The 26,773-nt window shown below is 40.5% G+C and overlaps 1 protein-coding gene across 3 annotated transcripts in view; it reads left to right on the top strand.

The window, feature by feature from the left end:
• Nucleotides 1-26,773, top strand: part of PTPRN2 (protein tyrosine phosphatase receptor type N2) — a 1,057,407-nt gene that overhangs the window by 377,690 nt on the left and 652,944 nt on the right. For all 3 annotated transcript variants that reach the window (XM_073334545.2, XM_073334547.2, XM_073334546.2), the window contains one exon: nt 24,300-24,417. In XM_073334545.2, the coding sequence (XP_073190646.1) occupies nt 24,300-24,417 (118 nt within the window). The remainder of the gene's footprint in view (nt 1-24,299; nt 24,418-26,773) is intronic.

A 26,773-nucleotide genomic window follows, 5' to 3' on the forward strand; every position in this document is an offset into this window, starting at 1 on the left:
GGCTCTGTACTGTGGGCTGTTTATGAGACTAGATTCTCCAGTCCTCTCTCCTCCCTTTTCACTGGCTGCATTTTCCCAAGTCAGGATTCATCTAGCATTGGGAAGCCCACAGTGGGCATGGAGCTGGTGTAACTGGGTTCTATACCACCACCTGCTGCAGCCCTCACAGAAGGCATGCCAAAAATGGGAAGAAGAAATGGCTGGAGTGTGCTGCATTCCAGCTATACCCATTTGGCTGGTCCTTGCCAGCTGACTCAGGCTCACAGGCTGAGGGCTGTTTAATTGCGGGGTAGACAGTCGGGCTTGGGCTGCAGCCCAAACTCTGGAACCTTCCCATCTCGCAGGGAGCCGAGGCCCCAGCCCAAGCCTGAATGTCTACACCTCCAGTTAGAAAAAAAAAACCCTTAGTCAGAGGCCCACAAACCCAGGAGTGGGTTTTTAATTGCAGTGTAGACATACCCTCAGAGCTGTGGCTGGTTACGAATGAGCCAGAGAATCAGGGAGCTGTACCATATTCTTGGAAGAGCCCTCCTGACTGCTGCACCTAACAGAGGCAAGGTAGCAGCTCTACTCTGTAGACCTTCTAAGGTATAGAGGACAGGGCATTCAAGTGGTGCCTAGCTACGTAGTTCCAAATTATGGAATTCACATGTAGCATTGCCATTTTTTGTGTGTAAATGAACACAGCTTCGAAGTCCTGTATCATGTAACTCCCTTTTCTTGTTTCCATTTTTCATCTTTTTTTCTTAAAACTAAAATAAGATCCACACAAAATGAAGATGTTTCAAAAACGTCAAGGATGCACAGATAAATTCACAGCATATTGTATTGCCTGACATCATGCTAAAATAGATTCCAGCTTTGAAAGCACCAGGCTGAACCAGCCATTGTATTTGTATCTTTTACAAGTCTAATATGAAGGTGTCTAATGTGATACAAAAGATGTGTCAATTGCATTGATTATGGGGTTTTGTAGCATATAAAGTCTATCGCTAAATATTCCCATGCAGAACATCAATAAGCAAATGTATTTCATGACAGCTCTTTTGTAATGTAGCTTCTAATGAAAAGGAAGAAAAAAAGAGTTTTTTGCTTTTCTGCATGTATTTCAGAATTTCCAATTCCCCAGGGTCACTTTTTCCTTCTACTTGGCTTTTGATGCATTCCTGTTTTGTGTTTACTGTATGTTTCTGAGCCAGGTTTTAGAGTGGTTTGGGATTGATTCTGGCAGAAACAGGATTCAGATCCAAACACAAGCTGCACATAGAGATTCTTCAAGGGCAATGACAACATCACTTGTCATTGATTCTGCAGAACATTTAAGCAGAAATGACATTTACTAGGGCTTGTTTTGAAGATTTATTAATGCAATATATTTTTGGCAAGAATAGTTGCTTCAGTAAATGTTGCATTTTAACATGTAAACATAGGCTTTAGCAAAGGAAGATTCACTAGCAACTAGTCATCTAGGTAAAAGTAAATATTCAGTAAGCCATTTATTAGGGATGTGGCTTATAGAATCATAGAATCATAGAATATCAGGGTTGGAAGGGACCTCAGGAGGTCATCTAGTCCAACTCCCTGCTCAAAAGCAGGACCCATACCCAATTAAATCATCCCAGCCAGGGCTTTGTCAAGCCTGACCTTAAAAACTTCTAAGGAAGGAGATTCCACCACCTCCCTAGGCAACGCATTCCCGTGTTTCACCACCCTCCTAGTGAAAAAGTTTTTCCTAATATCCAACCTAAACCTCCCCCACTGCAACTTGAGACCATTACTCCTTGTCCTGTCCTCTTCCACCACTGAGAATAGTCTAGAACCATCCTCTCTGGAATTACCTCTCAGGTAGTTGAAAGCAGCTATCAAATCCCCCTCATTCTTCTCTTCTGCAGACTAAACAATCCCAATTCCCTCAGCCTCTCCTCATAAGTCATGTGTTCCAGACCCTTAATCATTTTTGTTGCCCTCTGCTGGATGCTTTCTAATTTTTCCACATCCTTCTTGTAGTGTGGGGCCCAAAACTGGACACAGTACTCCAGATGAGGCCTCACCAATGTCGAATAGAGGGGGACGATCACGTCCCTCAATCTGCTCGCTATGCCCCTACTTATACATCCCAAAATGCCATTGGCCTTCTTGGCAACAAGGGCACACTGCTGACTCATATCCAGCTTCTCGTCCACTGTCACCCCTAGGTCCTTTTCCGCAGAACTGCTGCCTAGCCATTCGGTCCCTAGTCTGTAGCTGTGCATTGGGTTCTTCCGTCCTAAGTGCAGGACCCTGCACTTATCCTTGTTGAACCTCATCAGATTTCTTTTGGCCCAATCCTCCAATTTGTCTAGGTCCCTCTGTATCCTATCCCTGCCCTCCAGCGTATCTACCACTCCTCCCAGTTTAGTATCATCCGCAAATTTGCTGAGAGTGCAATCCACACCATCCTCCAGATCATTTATGAAGATATTGAACAAAACCGGCCCCAGGACCGACCCCTGGGGCACTCCACTTGACACCGGCTGCCAACTAGACATGGAACCATTGATCACTACCTGTTGAGCCCGACAATCTAGCCAACTTTCTACCCACCTTATAGTGCATTCATCCAGCCCATACTTCCTTAACTTGATGACAAGAATACTGTGGGAGACCGTGTCAAAAGCTTTGCTAAAGTCAAGATACAATATATCCACTGCTTTCCCTTCATCCACAGAACCAGTAATCTCATCATAGAAGGCGATTAGATTAGTCAGGCATGACCTTCCCTTGGTGAATCCATGCTGACTGTTCCTGATCACTTTCCTCTCATGTAAGTGCTTCAGGATTGATTCTTTGAGGACCTGCTCCATGATTTTTCCGGGGACTGAAGTGAGGCTTACTGGCCTGTAGTTCCCAGGATCCTCCTTCTGCCCCTTTTTAAAGATTGGCACTACATTAGCCTTTTTCCAGTCATCTGGGACTTCCCCCGTTCGCCACGAGTTTTCAAAATAATGGCCAATGGCTCTGCAATCACAGCCGCCAGTTCCTTTAGCTTCACTTTTGCTTCACTCCACATGAAAAACCCTGGCATCTGCTGCCTAGAGAGAGTTATTAAGGACAGCATGAATCAAGGACAAATTAGTTGTGGAAATATCAAAAACGGTACGAATTTTCACTGTGGGGAACCCCACCTTTTACAAGTAATAAATAGTAACATCAGGGAGGATAAATCCTGTTACCATGAAGATGAGTGTGATGTAAGAACCTGAGTAGAACAGAATAGAATGATCCTGATTCTCGTTTACATGAAGGCTGCTTTATACTTCTCTGGCAGTGTCAAGGGGCCTTAAACGGAGTGCATAAATATAATCTATGCCCACTTTAATCCACCTTTAAATACCAGAGCTATGTAAAGTGATATTAGCGTGCATGAGAATCATGTCTTATGCTGCTTCCCCCACCTTGCAACTCAGTACATTTCTTGGTATGTTGTCTAATTCCCAAAATGGTATAGTTTCAGTGCATTTCTATTCTGGAAAGTGACCATATCAGAATGGGAACTTTTTACTGAACGGATCTGCCCCGTGTGTATTCAGGTCACCTTTGTTTTCTTTAGTGAAAAATAAAAGTTTGTCTACTTTCTCACTCCTGTTAGCACTAGGGAGAGTGAGGTGATTCTGTTTTGGTTTATGCTTCATCAGTAGAATTGTTAGCTGCATTCCAGTTGTATGGCTGCATTCTGCTCAGTTGCACCTGAGCAACTTATTACTGATGATGCAGATGCATGAGCGGGGTAGACCCTCATCTTTGCTTACATTTCATTTGTTCTTGAAGTACATTGTTATGCTGTGTGACAATGTCACATTAACACCCAGAGTGACTTCAGGCCTCTCTAACATCCTGTAACCCAGTGGTTTGCCCTTGCTCCCATTGAAGTAAATGGGAGTTGTACCAGGGACTTTGATGGGAGCAGGATCCAGCTTCTAGTATACTAAAAAGGCTAGTATACTAAAAAGGCTCATGCTGTCAAAAGCAGCTTGATTCTAGGATATATCAGGATGGATGTGAATCCTCTGCAGAGACTCCGTCTGTTTGGATTTCACCAGTACTGGTGGAAACAAGTAAGGCTTTGGAGCATGTTCATTTTCATAGATCGCTCTCCCCACCCACTCAGAATAATTTTTTAAGCATCTAGAAGAGTCCTAGAAAATAAGAATTTCTGATTTCTGATTTCAAGTCAGATACCACTGAAATCATTCAAGATGTTCACTGTGGACATTTATTTCACTGACAGCAATGCTCTCCTGTGGTGCTTTACTTATAATGACATCTGGTGACTGCATGGTGTATTGCAACATTTCTACATGTAAAACATGATTAAATTTTTCTCCATTAATACAGTATTATTTAGTCTCTTATATGATGTTAAATATAAATAAACAAATAATAACAAAAAACCTCACACTTTTAAATAAAGAACATAGACATCACATTTGGGATGATAGAGGACAAAAGTGAATGATGTAATAAATATAATGGATGAAGAGAAAGATGTATTTACAGAGCTCTGAAAATAATGTATTTTGTTATAGTAGTACTTTTGTTATAAGAATGCTGTTCTTGAAATCTGGGCTCTGTTATTAATATACTGCCAATCAAACAGGGATGATCAAAAATAATCTTTTGGGGAGAGACGGGATATTTTTATCTTAAAATAAAGCAAGAAATAGTTACAGACAGGGCCCGATACTGTACATAATAAGTTGAAAATTAATTAAATTTGACCTTATTTTAAGTGAAAGTGGATCAGCTGCAGCATAATATGCAAAAGAAGTAGTTGTGTCAAAATAAATGTTTGAAAGACAATAAGAATGGCAAATCTGGTTTGTTTATAGATCTGAATCTTTGACATTTAGTTAGGGAGTGATTAATGAAAGCAGGTTATGACAGAATATACCCCTGTATTCACACTCTACATGCTGTTGTAATAATCTTTGTACAAGGTATGTCTTGTGAAGTATCATTTAAAGACTCATAACTTGCTGATCAATAATATCATAGCAAAATGCATATAGCAATGTTATATGTATGCTTCCTAGCTAAATGTCTGGGGAGTAGCTAAACCAGTTCCTTGGAGACAAAGGGAAAACTGAGGCCTCAGCCAGGTGTAAACAAGGCTGATGGACCATTACCTGCTAAGCGGCCATTCTTTGGCAAGGAAGGAGGCACGGACAAAAATCTACATCTTACCAAAGAAATAGCATGGAGTTTATTTTCTTCACTAGTCTGCCTGTTGCCTTGCTCCCAGCTGGAAATGCATCTCAAAGGGGGGACAGGACTATAAAAAGAAGGGGCAGACAGCCCAAAACACTCTCCTCTCTCTCTCTTTCGGTCTCTGGTATTGCACCTAAGAAGACAAATGAAAACTACTGTTGGCCTGTGGCGGGGCCATGGGGGGAGTGGTTGCAGACCTGAGAGTTTGGTCATTAATCTGCTGGAGGTGAGAAATGTGGTGAGAAACTTTGCTTGAATCTAATATCATTTAAGTAAGGCACTAGTAAGTGTTTTATCTTTATTTTTCCTGTAACTGTTTCTAACTTTTATGCCTCATTTCTTGTACTCGCTTAAAATCTCTCTCTTTGTAGTTAATACATTTGTTTGACTGCTTTGTCTAATCCACTGTGTTTAAATTGGAATGTCTAAGTACTCTATTTAAAATAATAAACTGGGCATATTATTCCCTTTCAGGAATAACAAACTTAATATATTTTTACTGTTCGGGAGAGGGCTGGGCAGTACAGGACATACATTTCTGGGCTGGGAGTGGTCTGTTGGGGTCACCCTGCAGCATAACCAAGGCTGCAGCTGACAGGCTGCAGTCACATCCTGAGTGTCTGTGCGTAATTTGTATACTGGAAGGCTGTGAGCAGCCCAGGCAGGAGCAACTACAGCAAGGCATTATAAGACACCCAAGATTGCAGTGGAAGGGTGACACAGTTCCTCCAGTAGTCAGGATTGTGTCCCAGTAGGTCACACGGGTATTTTCCTGTTTGCACATTCAGTGTGTAATGTGAATAAAATGAATGACTGGAGAAAATATGAAGACAAAGGTGAGCAGAAATAGTAAATGAACAATGACATTTTAAAATCATTCTAGGTCATGTGTCTGTTTTGTCAATTGCAATGACATTAGCAGATTCTCATCTTTCCTTTACATTTTATTGAATCAGAGAAGCATTTTGTTCCTAAGCTGTGAGAGAAAATGTTTTATATTCTTTGACACAGGACTGCAATGATTCTATTTGCAAAGCCGTTAAAGGTTATTCATCTCGTACCATCTCTGGACTGCCTAAAAACTGCTAATCCTGCCATTAATATTACGAGAAGGGGCTGTTGGTTGGGTAAAGATGGGTTGCCTAGTAAAGTTGCAAGGATGAAGCAGGACAATTAAACCAATTTATCCGTGCACCACTCTCTCTTTCATCGTATCTGTGACTTTGGGAGTACTTCTTGTTAAGAGCTTTCAGATCTGTAGATTCATGGGCCTGAACCACTAACTTTTTCTGTGGCATGAAGGAGAAATTCTTTAAATATCCATTCTTCTACGCGGGAGTAGTCATGTAAGGAAACATGGAACCCTTGGATACCTTAGCGAATGGATGTTCTGTAGATTGACAGTTGCTCACTATACCATTATTAAATAGTTGCAGTCTCATAAAAACAGACTGGCTAAAACAATCGGTGAATCAGAGATCTGATTTTAAATAAAAGTACTTTGTAAAGTATTTAAGTATGACAGGCTGGCTTCTTTTAATTTGCATTCTTTATCATATATTAACTCAAACAGTTTCCATATCAATCAGATTAACTGCCACAGGTTCCATCTGTCATTATTATTATATGCAGAGTGGTAATGCAACTTTTTTGGTTAAGGTTGCCTAACACTTTTCATTGTTTTTATGTGGCTTACTGGTGAAGATGATGCTTTACAGACAAGTGAAGAAACCAGTTCCCCTCCTCATTACATTTCTGCCTCCCTTTTAATTTTCCAGCTTTATTTTCTCAAGCACGGGAGAAAACTGTACACTGCATTTAACCATGAAACCCTGAGGAGGTAGAAAATTAGACAAACACTGTTCCACCACATCAAAGGTATGATAATAGTGTAGCGCTTGATTGTCTAGAAAGATATCACTGTTAGTTAATACCTGCAGCCACTGATAAGAAAGACTTTCCATCCATACTATTACAGAGCATAGCAGCTACATATGAAACTGCATCTGCAATGTTAGTCTCTTTTGAAATATGATATTATTATTATAATATCAATCCTCACTCTTATGGAGCTTTGCTTGCTTGTATCTCATCCAGAAAGTTGAAGGACAAACTCCTATAACTATCAAAACCTTTGGAAATACATTCGCTTATTGTGTGTTAGTAGCTGTTATTCAGGGTGTAGAAATATACTGACGTTGAGAAGATGAAAAAAACAACCATCACCATTTACTACTTGGTTAAAGATAGTGACTCAAAGTTTTGTATACTGTACAATGGATAATGGATATTATACAATGTACAATGTAAACCCTAATGGATAACAATTTCAAACTGTGCCTATTTTAGGCTTTTTTTGTACAGCCCCCATTACTGTAGTATCTCAGTATTCATCCTTATAAAACCCATGAGGCAGAGCAGTGCTATTATTCTCATGTAACTCCCATTGAAATCAATGGTATTTATTTAGGCACCTCACTTCCGTGATTTCAGTGGGCGTGAGGTACCTAAATACCTTTCAGGATATGGGCCTCAGATCCATATCTATAAAATGAGGATGATAGCATTGAGCCAGAGGGACTAAGTGACTTATCCAAAGTCACAAAAGAAGCCTGTAGTGGGGCAGGGAATTTTACCTGGGTCTCCCATCTCCCAGGATAATGTCCTAAGCCACTGGACCATCCTCCTTCTCATCGAATCAAACCATCTAGTTACTCTTGTGATAATGATTCATGGTAGATTAATAAACTGTAGAGATTAAAATAATAGTTCTTGTATTTAACAATTACTTAGATGTTTCATAAAGGGGAAAACATTTCTTTATGCAACATGACTGATTAATTTGTGCAGTGATGGGTTATTGTTATTTTGATACCATAGATGAACAGGAATTGTCTTCATATTCAAGCAGTAAGATTGGGCTTGTACTTAGAAAATATACGGCATATTTATACTCAGAAAGTATATAGTGAATACAAATGACTAATGCATTTTAACTAGCATGAAGTTAAACATGATTAGGTAGGGACAGGAACAATTGTATTTAAAAGCATCTTAGCGGGTCCTTGTTAAACATACAAAGGGCCAAAATGTGTTTAACATTGTACTAGTTAAACACATGTTTTAACGTGGTGCATTTTCCCAGTTTATACAGGGCCACGGAGATAGAACTTGTCTGTTGTGTTTGTCTTTGCTGTGGGAACAAACCCCCGCTATCTTCCTCTCTCTGACAAATGTGTGGCTTTGTTTTCAAGCTGTGCATTCTGAAAAATACCTGTGGATTCATTGTATGCCAAATCCCATTGTATTTTGCTAGTCCTGAAGGGAGCTAGTGCTTACAGTCTATTTCCTAGTGGATCAACATCCATGTTAAAGGCCACAATTCCAGTTGGCACTAATTGGCACAATTACTGACAGTCTCAGCAAAGACAGTGGGCTTGGAGACTGAAATACACTCACACCTTCTAGGCATGGTCTCTCCTGATGAGAGTAATGGCTAATTGAAGAGGACTGTGTGGGGAAGCCTGTACTGAACTCTTTGAGCAAATGAGGACGTGGGTTTCCAAATGTGTTAATCCAACATCCAACACCTTTCACAGGCACAATAGTCACATGAAAAACCTTAAAAAGTTTTTGGGAAAGAACTTTCTTTTTTATTTTAATTTCATGTTTTTGTGAATACAAGCTGCAATATTCCAATAAATAAATAAATAGTCTATTTCTTTTTACACTTTAGTTGGAACAAAAGATTAAATGTGGGGATAGAAGGAGCACTGGATGTGAAATATAATAATTGTATCCGAAATTTTTATGACTGTTACAAATATAAATTAATAACCTGCCTTAAAAAAAGCTGCTACCATTATGATTGTGGTTATTTCTCATCAGTGTGATTGGTGTTTTGGTAGCAAGGTGGAATTTCTGTCCCAAGCTGGTTAAATCTAGTTCATACCAAACATCTTGGACACAGGCAGTACATGTTGTTCTTATGTGGTTTTGACTTAGTGGAGCTATTCCAAAATATTTACATTTTTAGCTAAAGACACAGAGCTCTCAAAGGAGAAGGATTAAAAGTAAACGGAACAAAAATGGACCTGAGAATGGTGGGTACTTTATATGCCATGTGTGCGTTTTGCTTTAACATAGTTTCATCATGGTACATGTTCTCCTGGAAGCCTCAGCCTTTCACTGAACTTTGAGCACCGTGTTAATCGCAAGTAAAACCATAATGCTGTACAAAGTTGAAATCACTTCATGGTTTTAAGCAATAAATGGCATCTCTAAAGTTCTTAAAAGTGAAGTGATGTATTATTCATGGGCATGAATGAAAACTCTGTTTGCTAATTCTCCCAAATTTAAAGGATGTTTGGCTCCACATCTGTGTATTACAGCTCAGCCCCTCTTCTGATATGGATACTATAAAGTAGCAACAATCTTAGAAGTACTCTGTTGGAAGAGACAGTAACTAGTGACAGACAGGAAAGAAGCTAGAAAGGAAGCAGTTACTCAGGGACCAGACAGAGTGTACTCGACAAAATATTAGTAACAATCAATAAATCTTAAATCAACATCTCAGGAGTGATCCGAAAAGAGAGATCTATTGCTGCTTACTGAGCTACTAGCTGTGCTGTGTCAAGGGGGAAAGAATGGACTTCAAATATGGAACTACATCAGCTGGAGACTAAGACACATGCACACTAGGAACTCCTAAGTAAAAAAGCAAAGAGCATTATTGTACATTGTGTCCTGTTCCCATGCAATCGTAGCAAGGTACAAAGCTGTCTCTTGTGTGACGGGGCAAGGCCAGATGGCTATAGAAAAGTAGTGGGAGATAGATATATTAGCTCCAGGCCAAACAAATCCCTGGTACCAGGTTAAGTGAAATGGAAGCTGCTCCAGGTCAATTAAGACACCTGGGGCCAATTAAGAACTTTCCAGAAGGCAGGGAGAAGGCTAGGTTGATTGGGACACCTGAAGCCAATCAGGGCTGGCTGAAACTAGTTAAAAGCCTCCCAGTTAGTCAGGTGGGGGTGCATGTCAGGAGCTGTGGGAGGAAGTTGCGCTGTTGGAGAGGCTGAGTAGTACACACCATATCAGGCACAAGGAAGGAGGCCCTGAGGTAAGGGTGAAGTGGAGCTTGAGGAAGTGAGGGCTGCTGTGGGTGGAGGGATAGCTCAGTGGTTTGAGCATTGGCCTGCTAAACCCAGGGTTGTGAGTTCAATCCTTGAGGGGGCCATTTAGGGATCTGGGGCAAAAATTGGGGATTGGTCCTGCTTCAAGCAGGGGGTTGGACTAGATGACCTCCTGAGGTCCCTTCCAACCCTGATATTCTATGATTCTACAAATTGTACATGTCATGTTTTTAAAAGGTCAGCTACCATAGCTGATACTATTAGGGTCCCTGGGCTGGAGCCTGGAGTAGTGGGTGGGCCCAGGGCTCCCCCCCCCCACCTTTGCCCCCGATTAATCACTGAGACTGGGAGACAACAGAGACCGTGCAAGGAAGGATAACTTCTCCTCACCTCCCTTGCTGGCGTACGATGAAAATGGCTCAGCAGACTGTGACCCTTGTCTCTAGAGAAAGAAGGGTTACGTGCTGGGTCACAGTGAGCCTCTGAGGAATCCGGGACCCACGGAGGCAAGGATGGAGCTTTGTTACATGTACAAGAGAACGGAAATAACATAGTTGAAAGTACTCAAGCTGGAAATAGTAGGTGGCATTTTGGGATTGAACATGCTCACTCTGTGTGCATTTCCTGTGCACGGGGCAGTACATCAGCTGTTTTATTTAATATTTTATAGTTGCTGATGCCGTTTGAGCTGCATGGGATTCATCTTTGCTTCAGGCACACCCTCTTGGCCATAATTCTTCACTGGAAAGTTTCAGGCTTTTGGCCGTTGTGATCTTTCCCAGATTCCTAAAGGGAAATCATCCCTCATTTCTGCATTTGCTATATTATTAACAACAATGGGTATTGTAATTATTGTTATTTTTAATGTAGCACTGACAGGCTCCAGTTGGAATTGGGACCTGTTGTCTAGGCCCTGTACAAACACGTACAACAAAAAGTCCTTTGCTTGGATGAATATGCAATCTAAGAAGAAAAGAGACAAAGGGTGGGGGAGAGAAGTATACAAACAGATATAGACTACATATATCTATTGCAGTTTGTTTCTGATAATTTTGAATGAGCAGTTGTTTAATCTCTGATTCTCAAGGTTGATTTGCACTGGTGCTGACTTAGGTAGATAATAGTGTGTGGGTGCACAGCACTCATTAACAAAAAATTTTCAAGTATGCCAGCTTTCTCCATGTTCTGTGCTGAAACCATATTGCATAGTCTTTTATTCTGACTGCTGTCCAACACATACAATTGATACAAATATTTCTATGTAAACCATTAGGATTCACATTCAAAAACAGATGCTTAAGAGGATTTTGCACTTACAAATGAGTAACTGCATTTTCAGAGTCATCTGTTTTGCGTCCCTTTGCACACACAACTAAAGGCCCATTTTAACATGTGGAAATTGATTTACATGGGCATCAGTGGGAGTCCAGTACGTGTAGGGAGAGAAGTAGATCAGAGATAAGATTCATTATCCACTGTACACTCTGAAGGAAGAATTTTTCCGATAGGCATTTAAAAGTATATGAAGAAAGTTGGAATTTGAGTTGAATTTGCTTGGCTGAATACAACAGGTATATCTACATAATTTGCTAATTACCTAAGCAGCAGTACATTTCTGGCCAACTATACTATGTCACAGGTGCTTGTTATAATTCACAAGGATAAGGGACTTCCAAACTCCTTCCTCTAGGAACTAAGGGGTTCTTCCAGACACTGTGGCTGATGTGTACTATTGCTGTCTTGAAACAGAATTGATAAACTAGAACAGGAAAACAGCTGTGAAATTTATGGGCATCACAGATGATCATGTGGAAAGTGCCATTCATTTTCAGCATTGTAAAATCATCATTATTGCCCAGAAAACCGCCTACATGGTGGAATAGGCGAATGAAACTGTGGGTAGGGAGGGAAAGGAGAGCTATGATAGGCAGGGAAGGAGCTAGGAAGATGGAGAAAGAGGCGGGATAATTTTAGAGAAAAGGAATGGAGAGTGAAAGGATGACACCTCCCCCACTCTAGAAAGTGATTTGGAGTCTTCCACTGGAGAGTGGCCAGGAGGCCTGCAGTTTTTGTTTGAGCATTTAAGGTATGGATTTCAAGTTGAATTTTTGTGGGATTGGTGGTTCCCCCAGAAAAACTCAGAAAATCAGATAGCAGACCCAAATCAATATTTTTGTAGTTCTTTCAATCTCATGATTCTGGGCTGTGGGAGGATGACATGGTGTTCTTGAACTCTTCGGGTTGGTAGTACTGGTTGCCTATTGAGGTCAAGTGCCTGTGCACATTACCTTAGGTCAGAGGGGCACGTTGGTGGGGATTGGAGGAGGATTAATTATACTTACCAGATACTGAATTTGCCATATGTTTTTGAAAAGTAGCCTCGACAAAATGTTCAGAGTTAGCAGATGAAAATATTTTCCTATATTTTATTTGCTTCCATCAGCTTCGCTGGCAGAGAAAGCATGTCTGTTTCTGCTCTTGGGAACTGTCTTTTGCATAAGCCAGTGTCTCAATATTCACTTGTGTGTCCAATTTTGTGGCATATGGAGGGATACAAAGAAACATTAAATATTGGAGAATCTTCAAAAAGGAGCCATTGTTTCCTAATTTCATGAAATAGCCTACTCAACCAAACCAAACTTCCCAGAAAATATGGAAGTTGCCATTGAGGCTTAATTCTAAATATTTGAAAGGTAAAGGATTCCTTGCTGCCCACACACCTTTTTGGCGTTACCGGCAGTAAATCAAAATCAGGCACAGGATCATCTTGTAGTCTTTGTAATGCTGGCAGACCACATGCTAGCTCTTGCCAGGCTTTAGGCCTCATCCAAGCACTGACAAATTCATTGCTGGAAAACAGTCTGTTTCACCTGTGCATTAGTATGGTAAAGATGGGCATTGAAATTATAACAATGTATTTAGTGTTTAGCATTAATGAAATGCCTGTGAGTTACTGCATGCAATAATCTCACCTATAACATCTTTCTCACACGCTATACGAGAATATTTAAGTTTTTGCTTTATAACTGTAAAAAAAAAGTTTGCTCTGAAATTGTGAACCCAGTCAGGAGGGATTGTCTCCTGCCCATCAAGAAGGGCTGTCAAAACTAAATGGGGCATTGTGGAACAACACAATACAAAGACTTTGTTAAATGCCCCCTCACACCATGAAGAGGCTATGTGCAAAAGGGCTCATCCCATCAGCTTGAATTCTGGAAGAAGGAAATAAAAATAGCTGAAAAGAACATTTTTCATCTCTTTGGCTATTTAGACTCTCATAGGGCCAGAGCTATGAAACCAAAGTAGAGCCCAGGATCATAGACTCATAGAAGATTAGGGTTGGAAGAGAGCTTAGGAGGTCATCTAGTCCAACCCCCCTGCTCAAAGCATGACCAACTCCATCTAAATCATCCCAGCCAGGACTTTGTGAAGCTGAGTCTTAAAAACCTCTAAGGATGGATATTCCATCACCTCCCTAGGTAACCCATTCCAGTGTTTCACCACCCTCCTAGTGAAATAGTTTTTCCTAATATCCAACTTAGACCTCCCCTATTGCAACTTGAGACCATTGCTCCTTGTTCTGTCATCTGCCACCACTGAGAACAGCCAAGCTCCATCCTCTTTGGAACCCCCCTTCAGGTAGTTGAAGGCTGCTATCAAATTTCCCCTTCACTCTTTTCTTCTGCAGACTAAATAAGCCCAGTTCCCTCAGCCTCTCCTCATAAGTCATGTGCCCCTGGCCCCTAATCATTTTCATTGCCCTCCGCTGGACTCTCTCTGATTTGTCCACATCCTTTCTGTAGTGGGGGGCCCAAAACTGGATGCCATACTCCAGATGTGGCGTCACCAGTGCCGAATAGAGGGGAATAATCACTTCTCTAGATCTGCTGGCAGTGCTCCTACTAATGCAGCCCAGTATGCCATTAGCCTTCTTGGCAACAAGGGCACACTGTTGACTCATATACAGCTTTTCATCCACTGCAGAACTGTCGCTTAGCCAGATGGTCCCCAGTCTGTAGCGGTGCATGGGATTCTTTCATCCTAAGTGCAGGATTCTGCACTTATCCTTGTTGAACCTCATCAGATTTCTTTTGGCTCAATCCTCCAATTTATCTATGTCACTCTGGACCCTATCCCTACCCTCCAGCATATTTACCTCTCCCCCCATTTTAGTGTCATCCGCAAACTTGTTGAGGGTGCAATCCATCCCATCATCCAGATTATTAATGAAGATGTTGAAAAAAACGGGCCCCAGGGCTGACTTCTGGTGCACTCCGCTTGATACTGGCTGCCAACTGGGTTAGCCCTAACAGACATTCATAGCTGACAGATTACTACAATTCTCCCACCTTTTAAAACCATAGGCAATAACTCATTTGTGTATATATGTTTGCCTGCTTTAACCTTGTAATAATTCTCATTTATTTTTCCTAGTTAATAAATCTTTAGTTAGTTTACTACAGGATTGGCTACAACTAGGGTGACCAGATGTCCCATTTTTAAAGGGACAATCTCGTATTTAAGCCTTTCTGCAGGTGTCACAACTTTTCCTTAAAAACGGGCAAATTGCCCAGGATTTTTTGTCTCCCCTCCACCCCCCATTAATACTGGTGGGTCCAGCTCGCCAGCAGTGTGTGTTTTTTTCCCCCCAGTGGCCAACAATGGGGGTAGGTGTGCAAGGCTGGTGGCGAGACAAAGCTGCAGTGCACGGGGCATGGCCACTCCCCCTGCTGGTCCGTCAGCGCAGCCCCCACTGCGTGCCAGCTCTCGGCCAGCAGGGCCTCGCCCCGTCCCGTTTCCGGACAGCACTGGCTGCGCGCTGTGGGCTGCAGTGTTTGGTGAGTGCAGGCAGGGACCAGGCAGCGGCAGGTTATGTGTCGCCTCTGCTTCCCACCCATCAGCCCTTTACATGCTCCCCCTCTCGCTGTCCTCTCCCTGCTTTGCCTCTTCATCCCTCTCCCAAGCCCCGCTGCTCCTCCATATCCTCCCTGGCAGGGTGCATCCCACTCCCAGAGCTGTGCAGAGAACCAGCCCCTGGCAGGAGCACTCAGCTCACCAACCCACCTCCTCCTGCCCTGTGGCTGGAAGCAGCTCCCATCCCATCCCTCCTGCACAGTGCCAAAAGGCTGCTGCTGGCCACATTCTGGTGTGAACCTTGGCAGAAATTGGGAGACGGGAGGGGGCATGTGACCTTGCATGCCCCCGCCCACATGTTGCCTCGGGAAGATGTGGTGCCAGGTACGAGGAGAGGAGGCTCCGTCCCAAGGGCCCGGCCAGGCATAGAGGGTGGAGAGCACCAGTTAGGGAGGGTCAGGTTGGTCAGTCACCCCCTCCCCCCCGTATGGGAAAGGTGTATGGGAGTGTGTGTCATCTCTCTCAGTGTGTTTGGGGGGAAGGTAGGGATGTGTGTGTGTCACCCCTTCCTGTGTGAACCCATAAGCCTTAAAAAGATAAGAAGGTAAATAAAAAGAATCCAACTACACAGTATTTCTTTTTAACAGGAGGCTCAGTCAACTTGATGTTAATTTGAATATTTGTACTGCATAGTTCAGTTTGATTGCTGTAAAACTTGCATAAATACGAGTAATTTTACCAGGTGTCCCATATTCAGCATTGGGAAATATGGTCACCCTAGTTACAACCATTGGTGACAGATAGATCTAAGGTACAAATTGACCTGGGTTAAGTGACTGCTCTCTTGGGTCTGGAAGCAACCTGAATATTTTGTGGTCTTTGGTGTATAGCAGCCAGCTATCACAGGGTCAAGCTTGCCTGTCTGGCAAGATAGATTGGAATGCCCAAGAGGACTGTCTGTGACTCCATGGTAAGACTGGTTTCAGAGTAACAGCCGTGTTAGTCTGTATTCGCAAAAAGAAAAGGAGTACTTGTGGCACCTTAGAGACTAACCAATTTATTTGATCATAAGCTTTCGTGAGCTACAGCTCACTTCATCGGATGCATACTGTGGAAAGTGTAGAAGATCTTTTTATATACACACAAAGCATGAAAAAATACCTCCTCCCACCCCACTCTCGTGCTGGTAATAGCTTATCTAAAGTGATCACTCTCCTTACAATGTGTATGATAATCAAGTTGGGCCATTTCCAGCACAAATCCAGGTTTTCTCCCCCTCCCCCCCCCACAAACCCAAGATAAGCTATTAGCAGCAGGAGAATGGGGTGGGAGGAGGTATTTTTTCATGCTTTGTGTGTATATAAAAATATCTTCTACACTTTCCACAGTATGCATCCGATGCAGTGAGCTGTAGCTCACGAAAGCTTATGCTCAAATAAATTGGTTAGTCTCTAAGGTGCCACAAGTACTCCTTTTCTTTTCATGGTAAGACTGTTATAGCGATCCAGGAGTTCACATTTGTTCTTGAGCTGGTGAAATCTAATTATAGAACATGCACCCAGTTTGGGGCCTCTGCCTTGCTTCTTGACATTAGCCTTCATGGTCATCAACCAATCCAGACAGCATGATGGTCTTAATTATGGAGAGACTACCACTTGTCCATAATAAAACAAAACACACCTCAGATTGGAACGGTGATGTTTTAGCCCCAAAAGCAGAGCTCCCAGTAAAGTCAATTGCCAAAAAGTCTTAATTGAGATGGGAGCAAGACTAGGCACATGATGCTTATTAAAATTGAAGGAGACAGTACTGGGACTCAAAATACCCACAGCAAAATCATTAATAACTTTTTATAACTAGCAGCAGTTTATGTCAAATATAACTGGTGAACAAAATTAGAAGGAGATTTAATTCCGTGGCAAGTGTGAAAGATCAGTAACCAGATGTTTTTAACCTAAAGGGAGACAACAGCAAGGTAGCTTTTAGTGAACTGTAACTCGAAAATACTTTGAAAAATTTGCTTCAAACTTTGTAGTAAGTTTGACTTCACAATAAATCTGTTAATTTTCAGGTCAAATTTATGTTCCAAGCCCGATATATCAACCCGTTTATAAAATAGGGCTTATAATAATAGCTGCAGCCTTACCTGTGTGGAGAGATGGTTGTTGCCTCTTCACAATTATTATTGCCATTAACCTGCCAGTGAGGGTTGTATTGCAAAATTGCTATTAGAAAAAGTCCTTGTTTTCTTTTATTGTAATGGAAAACATCTTTGGCTGCATTCATAGGTCGACAATGTGGCACTTGAAAGCATGAATCTTACTATAGATACAGCAGCCCAGGAAGTAAAATTGCAATTGATAGCAAACCAGTATTACAGTATGTGAACATCACTGGATATGTCTTTGAGCTCTGCAAATGGAGGCCTGGGATGAAAACAAGTGCTGTTCCTCTAGGGTATCTGGAAAGGCAGCCTGCAGAAAGTTATGTCTATATATTGACCTGTCTGTTGTGAAAATAGGGAAGAAAGCCAATCACGCACAATTCTGCAGACATTCTGGCAGCTAAAGAAGGCTTTAACAATTTGCAACACATAGCATGGGTGCTGAAATTCTCTGAGCTCTACAATGGAGAGTTTCCTGACTGAAATAAGGTATCAGTTGAAAGAAGCTGAGAGAAAAACTTAAAAACAACGAAGAGTCCTTGTGGCACCTTAGAAATTAACAAATTTATTTGGGCATAAGCTTTCATGGGTTATAACCCACTTCATCAGATGCCATGGAGTGGAAAATACAGTAAGCGGATATAAATATACAGCACATGAAAAGATGGGAGTTGCCTTACCAAGTGGGGGGTCAGTGCTAACGAGGCCAGTTCAGTTAGAGTGGATGTGGCCCATTCCGAACAGTTGACAAGAAGGGGTGAATATCAACAGAGGGAAAATTACTTTTTGTAGTACTAATGAGGCCAATTCAGTCACTATATGCTGCATCAGGACAAAAAGGAAAATATAACTAAAACGTGGAAAATAATGTCACAACTGAGAAATAGAATCAAATAAGTAACATGCTCTAGCTTCAACTTTGAGGTTTGCTGGTCTTTATGGGTGGCAGGGAGAGAGAAGAATCAGGTTTTAGTTTATAGTTTACTGCCAATATATAATAATCTCCTGTCACTTTGAATAGACTTGATATGGAAAAATCACTTTGTTGCCAATATATTGATGCAGAACTAATTATTTTGGATTTCAGTTGGCAGAAAAGCCAAAGTAATCCCATCACATTATCCACTGAGGTTCATTTGACTTGCTCTCAGACTCTTGGACGTAGCCCTGAGAATTTCACCCTCAGTGTTAGAGAAACGAATCAGTAGTATGAATGGGCAGATTCAATGGGCCATATCCTCATCTGGTGTGAATCAGCATAGTTCCATTAACTTAGACTAAACTATGCTGATTTACACCAGCATGTCTTGTCAAGCTTAGACATTATCGTTTTCCTTCATAGGCCAACACAGCATGACATTAATACAAGAAATAGGCAGATTTTACATTCTGAATAAGAAATGGTTTGGGGATGAAAGGGCAGTAGAGGGATGTATTGAGCTGTGAGTGATCAAATTTTGAAAATGTTAACATTGTTTTTATATTAGCCCAGGAGTGCAGTTAGTGGGCTTGATGCTCAGTGGAGTGGTGTAAATAAGCATAGCTCCATTGAAGTCAATGAAGCTATGCTGATTTACATCAGCTCAGGATGTGGTCCAGTATATTTAGATGGGCACCTAGTTTTACTAAGATAGGAGGCAAAGAACAACAGAGCCATGGAGGTTAGTTACAAAATGTAAAAATCAGACAAGGAAAATATGGATACTATGAATTGTGATTATATTTTAATAATTCTGTAAATTTGGATGGTAACTAGTGTGGGGGCAATAGCAAATCATATAAGATAAAAATGAAACTGCAATACAAGTGTGAAGACAATTCTGAGTCCATACTCTTAGGGTCAGATTCTGATATTGCCCATGTAGTGTAAATCTCCAGTTCCCAGAGTATTTTCAAAATATAGCACAGCCATTGTTTTTAAGTTCATGTTATTTTTACAATTTTTAAATACTTAAATTGGATACCTTTGGGGCAGTCTGCACAGTCAGGGTTCAGTGCCTAGCACAACAGGAGCCTAGTTGGTGTCTCTGGGTGCTACTGTAATATAAATAATAATAGTAATGAATTGTGTTTAATTCTGAAGTGAAAAGAAAATATCCAGAGAGATCCTCTGATGGTAATATGGGAAGGACCAGACTGATCTCTGTTATGGGTGGAGGGATAGCTCAGTGGTTTGAGCATTGGCTTGCTAAACCCAGGATTGTGAGTTCAATCCTTGAGGGGGCCATTTAGGGATCTGGGGCAAAAATTGGGGATTGGGCCTGCTTTGAGCAGGGGGTTGGACTAGATGACCTCCTGAGGTCCCTTCCAACCCTGATATTCTATGATTCTAATTCCAGAGTTATATTGATGTACTCATTCACTTTGATATGCAGCTCAAGTTCTGCAGAGCTACTCCAGATTCTCACAGCTGTGAGAGATGTGACTCTGTCTTGTCATTTCTTTTCAGCATAAATTTAGATTGTGGAATTTCAATTTTGGAAAAATAGAAGTAAACCCTCTACTGCCTCACCCAGGAAGAGGAAATATGTTTTTCTTCCATGAGGAAAAAGAATATCAGACCTGTGGCTTTCGCCCAAACCTCCCTCCCTCACAATATTACTCAGGAGAGATCTTGCAACAATTAAATCACCTCCCAGGATCATTCTGTCACAAGAGTGCACAATGGTTTTGCATTCTCCAACTGTGGAAATTCATAGTTAGAAAATACACAGCCTAGACAGAGCTCTGGCAGGGACAGTTAATCGGTAACCGGGGTCCCACAGTACAGTCCCATTTTAGTGACATGGAAGTAATGTGTGTACAACAGCACCACTGTGATCCTGTTCAGCCAGCAGAGTTAAATTGTTATAATTGGGTTGTGAACCAGGAGCAGCCGCTAGGTGTGGTGTTATAGACAAAGGGGACAGGAAATTGCCATACGGCGTCATACACTGCTTCTCAACATTAATTTTGAATGTAGCTGTCAGGTTGGTATTAGAACTCTTCCATGTGTTATTTTATTGAGCTCAGCATGTGGGAGAGAATTTTTTTTATACTGAAACAAACCTGGAACATGACTGGCATAAGGTTAGCTTTAGACATCACTGCAGTTCCTGAGATAGTTACATTAAAAAAAGAAAAAAGCGCAATATTGAATAATAGGTAAGGACAGAAGATTTTCCTGAACAAATAAAGATTTAGGTTCCTCAACTCTCGCTCGTGCAGCACCCTCATCTGAGTTAGAAAAAAGTGTAGGGATTCAAAAATGGAGATTCTCTTTTTGTTTTTAACCTCCAGACAAGACACCTCTTTTTAATGCCTCGCTTGTATTCCTTCACAACCCTACTATTTCATACTTGTAATAATCTGTAATATAAGGAAGGAAGGAAGAAAATAATCCTAGATTCCATGACAGACATAACTGTGATGGCCACTAAAAAGTAAGATTACAATTCTTTATTGTCCTGAGGTGGTATTTGCCATGGAGGGCTGATTTTTGACAAGGACTGTGTAGATGAAAGCTTGTTGAAATGGCTATTAACTATATTGACATATAAGTCCATGGATATCAATAGACACATATAGGTGAGTTTTGTATCTCTTTGCAGGTATTGCAGATGAATCCTGGGCTTTGTTTCTAGAGAAGTGTGTGTGTGTGGGTGTATACTCTATTCCAGTGGTTCTCAGCCCAAGGTATGCAGAGGTCTTCCGGAGGGTACTCAACTCATCTAGATTAGTGTTTCTCAACCTGGAGGTTGTGACCTGCACGGAGGTCATGGGACAGATTTAGAGGGGTTGCAAGTGCAGGGCTGGAGTTAGGGGGTGGCAAGCAGGGCAGCTGCCCAGGGCCCCATGCCACAGGGGGCCCTGTTAAGCTAAATTACATGCTTTAGCAGTAAAGTGGGGCTCTGACTTCAGACAAGGCTCACAAGTGAAAAAAAGGTTCAAATATCACACTGAAATGTAAGTACAATATTTAATTCAAATAATTTCATAAGTATTTGGTAAAAATGAGAAAGTGAGCAATTTTTCAGTAATAGTGTGCTGTGACACTTTTGTATTTTCATATCTAATTTTGTAAGCAAGTAGTTTTTAAGTGAGGTGAAACTTGGGGTACACAAGACAAATCAGACTCCTGAAAGGGGTACAGTAGTCTGGAAAGGTTGAGAACCACTGCTCTATTCCATAATCTTAGTTTACAACTAAGAGCTTGATCTTACCGCCTTTGTTCATGCAAGTAGTCTTTACTTACATGAGTAGTCCCTTAGACTTTAATGGGGCTATTTGTGTTGGCTAACAAGTTGCAGGATGGGTCCTTAATTCTTTTGGAAGCACTTGTTAAAATGTACAAACATTTTCTTAAATGATCTGTTTTATCAGCGTTAATGCCTTTCATATACATTTATATCTGGCTGATCCATTGTGCTGGATATCTACAATCACCTAGACCTGATTTTCTTCTTAGTTTTCCCTTCTAGGTGACTTTGTAAAAACAGTTCTAAGCAATTGTGGAAAAAACTTGAACACATTAGGTACATTAATCCTAAAATAATTTAATAATACCATGTAACAATTACTATAAACCCACGGTTTCAGAGTAACAGCCGTGTTAGTCTGTATTTGCAGAAAGAAAAGGAGTACTTGTGGCACCTTAGAGACTAACCATTTATTTGACCATAAGCTTTCGTGAGCTACAGTTCACTTCATCGGATGCATACTGTGGAAACTGCAGAAGACATTATATACACAGAGACCATGAAACAATACCTCCTCCCACCCCACTCTCCTGCTGGTAATAGCTTATCTAAAGTGATCACTCTCCTTACAATGTGTATGATAATCAAGTTGGGCCATTTCCAGCACAAATCCAGGTTTTCTCACCCTCCGCCCCCCCCCAAACTCACTCTCCACGGTGACTCATTCTTTATGTATTCAGCTAAGAAAACATTCTCTGAGCAATCTGAGGTTTAAACGTCTGCAAATGGTTTGAATCCTGCCCCTTACAGTTCAGCTTTTGAAAAGGTGGGATTTGCATTTGAAAAGGCTGCAACAGATCTCAAAAAAGTGTTGGACGTTCCCCTTCCCCCCCCCCCAAAAAAAGCGTTCAAAGTCATTTAGAGTAGCTATAAACATCAGAGATGTTTTTAAATAAAGTATTTTCACAGCAAAATTGTGTATAATTTTATTCTGAGGATGGGAGAGGGAGGAGGAAATGGCCAATGTATCCATTATGTGCCATATAGTTTTATTTATTTGCTAAAACCCTTATACTACCCCAACGATTCCAAGGATTTGTTCAACTTTCTATTAACAAAAAATAAATTTCCAGCTCCAAAGAGGAACTTCACTGACAGGGAAACATTTCCAAACATTGTAACTATGTACTTCTCCACCCCCAATCCAATTTGTACTTCAACAAGTCCCATATTCACAAGGTACTTATGCAGAAGCCCAATGCCTAGTCTACACTGGAAAATATTTCCTGTTACCTGTACTGGCCAACGTGTCCTATAAGAAGACACATCTTAGACTAGCAAAAAAGGTGCTTTCATCAGTGTAGCTTATACTGGTTTGGTGAGTGAAATAAGCCATACTGACAAAAGCACTTTTATGCTGGCTGACATAAGTGCTACAGTAAGGCTTTTGATGATATAGATATGTTGCAAAATTGTCACATACCTAAATGACATTGCTATACCAGCAAATGTTTCTAGCCCTAGCCTAACATGAATAGTCACACAGAAAATGTCTTGGTGAATCCAGGTTATGATGCATTTCAGTTGAGGATCTCAAAGCACTTTACAAACGTTTGTTAAGCCTTACAATATATGTGTTAGATTGGTAACTGTTTTTCACAGACATCCTGCTGCCAAGTCCAACCCGAAGCACTAGAAAGCACTCCCTCCTTTATGTGGGCAGGTTATACGTGCGAGAGAACATTTATAACAAGACTATTCCTTACAATGATCACAGTACTTGATTAAATGGGTACGTGTAAATTTATTGAGGTTTATGGTTCTGTGTAACTGTGCAAGTCATAAAAGTAGAATATCTCTGCAGTTATGTGATATTTAGTTATTAAATAATTACAGTAATTGCATGGGGTATTTCTACAAACTAAAGTGTTAACCATAACATCTAAAATTTACAAATTGGATAACAATTATTCTTGGAGTTGTATCATTATTCCAAGCATAATTACCATGTGATCAGCAGTGCATCTAATTAATGCATAATCACATGGAAGTTACTTTCATAACTAAGTTCATCCTTGTTATAAAGCTTTGTCATAACATTTGAGTATAAAGATACCAGAAAATGCCCCCAGATGAGGTCATGAAACCTCACAATAATTGCTTCCACTGTAACAATCCCCTTACCATTCTAAACGGTTGGTTTTACAGGAGGAGGTTACACGGAAAGGGCAATGCACTGTATAAGTTGTGAGGTGCAGAGAAATGAGTAAATCACCTGTGAGAAGTAACTTTCCATTATTTACTACCATTCAGTTTGAAAGCTCTTTCACAATAGTTGATCTAGAAATAACTCAACTCAACAACTAACCCAAAATAACTCTTTATTATTCAGTAAAGCTGGCTTCTAGCACCTTCGAGACTAGCCGCTAAAATTCTAAAATTCTATTAAGTATAATCTCCTCTTAACCCTCATCACAACACCCACTGTCTTCCTAGAGGAGAACACTCCAACAGGATCAGTATTTCTGTAAGAGTACTTAGAAAGGCCTGATGAATAAAAGTGTCGGCAGGAAAGGGGAACCTGCAGTTCGGCTTCTGGAGTATGCAGAACGAAAAACATTTCAGCAAACAGAGCTTCTGTTTATAGTTGTTTGCATAAAGACAGGTTTTTGTCAAACTTTGCAAGTTGGATTTGTTTTTTATGAGTGTGTCCTTATTTAACAGGTTTTACCTGGCAAGATGATTACATGCAACATGTTATTGCCCTGGAACTCTCAAACATTCATAAAGTCCACCACTGGCGCCCTGATTCATTTTTATCTGATGGATCTGACACACTAAGGTAAGTCTTCCGTAATGTTATGTGTCATAGTGGTGGGTTTACAGGTGTGTAGAAACAGAATGTCCTGAAGACCAAATTCTTATGCAAATCACTAAATACCGTCCACAGGATGAGGAGAAACTAGTGGTGCAACAGGATTTTAAAAAATTGGTCAGGAACAGGGGTGAGAATGAGTGAACACCACAGACGCCCTGAATACTAATATGATAGGAAAATGTTGGTGGCAAACCTATTTCCCTTATTCTCTCCATTCATTGCATTGGTATCAGAGAGAAATTGGAATAGCCAGACCAGACCAGTGGCCCATCTTATCCAATATCTGGTCTCTGATAGTGGCCAGTACCAGTTGTTTCAGGGGGAGGAATAGGAAATTTTATATCAGACAGTTATAAAATAACCTGCCCATAGGAGAGCTTTCTTCTGGAGTGAGCTCATGAAAACAAATTGTTGCTTGTGCGTGAAACTGTATAGAAGTTTCAGTTGAGTTAGTCTCGAATAACATGAAAAATAGCAGTTTTTAAAATCATAGTGACAGTGCACTTCAGTGGTCCAATAACATGGAAATTTAACTTAATATATTAGCGTATAAGCATATTCTGAATAAGATATTGAACTATAATACATTTAATGTCTAATAAGAACTAAAGGAGGCCTGTACATGTTAAATAAAATTGCTCTCCCTACTTATATTAACTAGCTATTGTTTCTCAGTGGCTTGCCATGCATTGTAATGTCAGTAATTATTTTGAATTATTAAGGAGGAATTTTGATTTTCTTTTGAGATAAGTATTGATGTGCTGATCCTACAAACTCTTACATGAGTAAATCAGTATAAGCCAGATTTTCAAAAGAGCCAGGTTTTAGGTGCTCAGCATTCACTATTGGAAATTCATTTTCAAAATGGCCCAGTTCTTACCTAAGCACCTAAAGAAGGGCCAGATTTTTAAAAGCTGCTAAGTACTCAGCAGCCACTGATGTGACATTTATGACCGGATTTTCAGATTTATTATTATTTATTGTTTATATGATCATAGCACCTAGGAGCCCCAGTCACGGACAAGGACCCCATTGTACTAGGTGCTGTACAAACACAGAACAAAATGACAGTCCATGAAGCTCTCAGCGCCTGGCATGCTGAGCCCTTGAAAATATGGCCCAATGTGTCAGCAGTTTAAAGTGTCTGTTGATTTTCAGGTTGTCTATTTTCAGTACATACTGCACATTAGTTAATATATTTTTATGTATCTTTTTATCTGTGATGATCTCATTTCTCCTGCCTCTCTCTCATTTATTTTACTTTTTAACTCTACGGGTATTACTGTAGACTCCTTGAAGCAGGAGTTCTGAACACTGTTGTCATAACCAATTAAATAATTATATATGCCCCTTAATGTATATATCTAATTATTAGGGCTGTCAGTTAATTGTAGTCAAGTGATCAATGCAAAACAAATTAACTAGATTAAAAAATAAGTTGCGATTAATCACAATTTTAATCACATTGTTAAACAATAATTAGAATATTAATTTAAATATATTGTAACTATTTTGGATGTTTTTCTACATTTTTAAATATATTGATTTCAATTATAACAGAATATAAAGTGTGCAGTGCTCACTTTATATTATTATTTTATTATAAATATTTGCACTGTAAAAAAGAAACAAAAGAAATAGTATTTTTCAATCCACTTCATACGAGTCCACTAGTGCAATTTCATTATTGTGAAAGTGCAACTTGCAAATGTAGAATTTCTTTTACATAACTGCACTCAAAAACAAAACAATGTAAAACTTTAGAGCCTACAAGTACACTCAGTCCTACTTCTTGTTCAGCCAATTGCTAAGACAAACAAGTTTGTTTACATTTATGGGAGATAAGGCAGCCTGCTTCTTATTTACAATGTCACCTGAAAGTGAGAACAGGCGTTCACATGGCACTGTTGTATCCAGTGTTGCAAGGTATTTACATGCCAGATATGCTAAACATAAGTATGCCGCTTCATGCTTTGATCACCATTCCAGAGGACATGCCTCCATGCTGATGACGCTTGTTAAAAATGCATTAATTAAATTTCTGACTGAACTCCTTGGTGGAGAATTGTATGTCTCCAGTTCTGTGGTTTTAACCACATTCTGCTATATATTTTGTGTTATGGCAGTCTCTGATGACAACCCAGCATATGTTGTTCGATTTAAGAACACTTTCACCGCAGATTTGACAAAATGCAAAGAAGGTGGCAATATGGGATTTCTGAAGATAGCTACAGCACTGGACCCAAGGTTTAAGAATCTGAAGTTTCTTCCAAAATCTGAGAGCGATGAGGTGTGGAACATGCTGTCAGAAGTCTGAAAA

This window comes from Lepidochelys kempii, chromosome 2 (genome assembly GCF_965140285.1).
Source record: "Lepidochelys kempii isolate rLepKem1 chromosome 2, rLepKem1.hap1, whole genome shotgun sequence".
Classification (NCBI taxonomy): Eukaryota; Metazoa; Chordata; order Testudines; family Cheloniidae; genus Lepidochelys; species Lepidochelys kempii.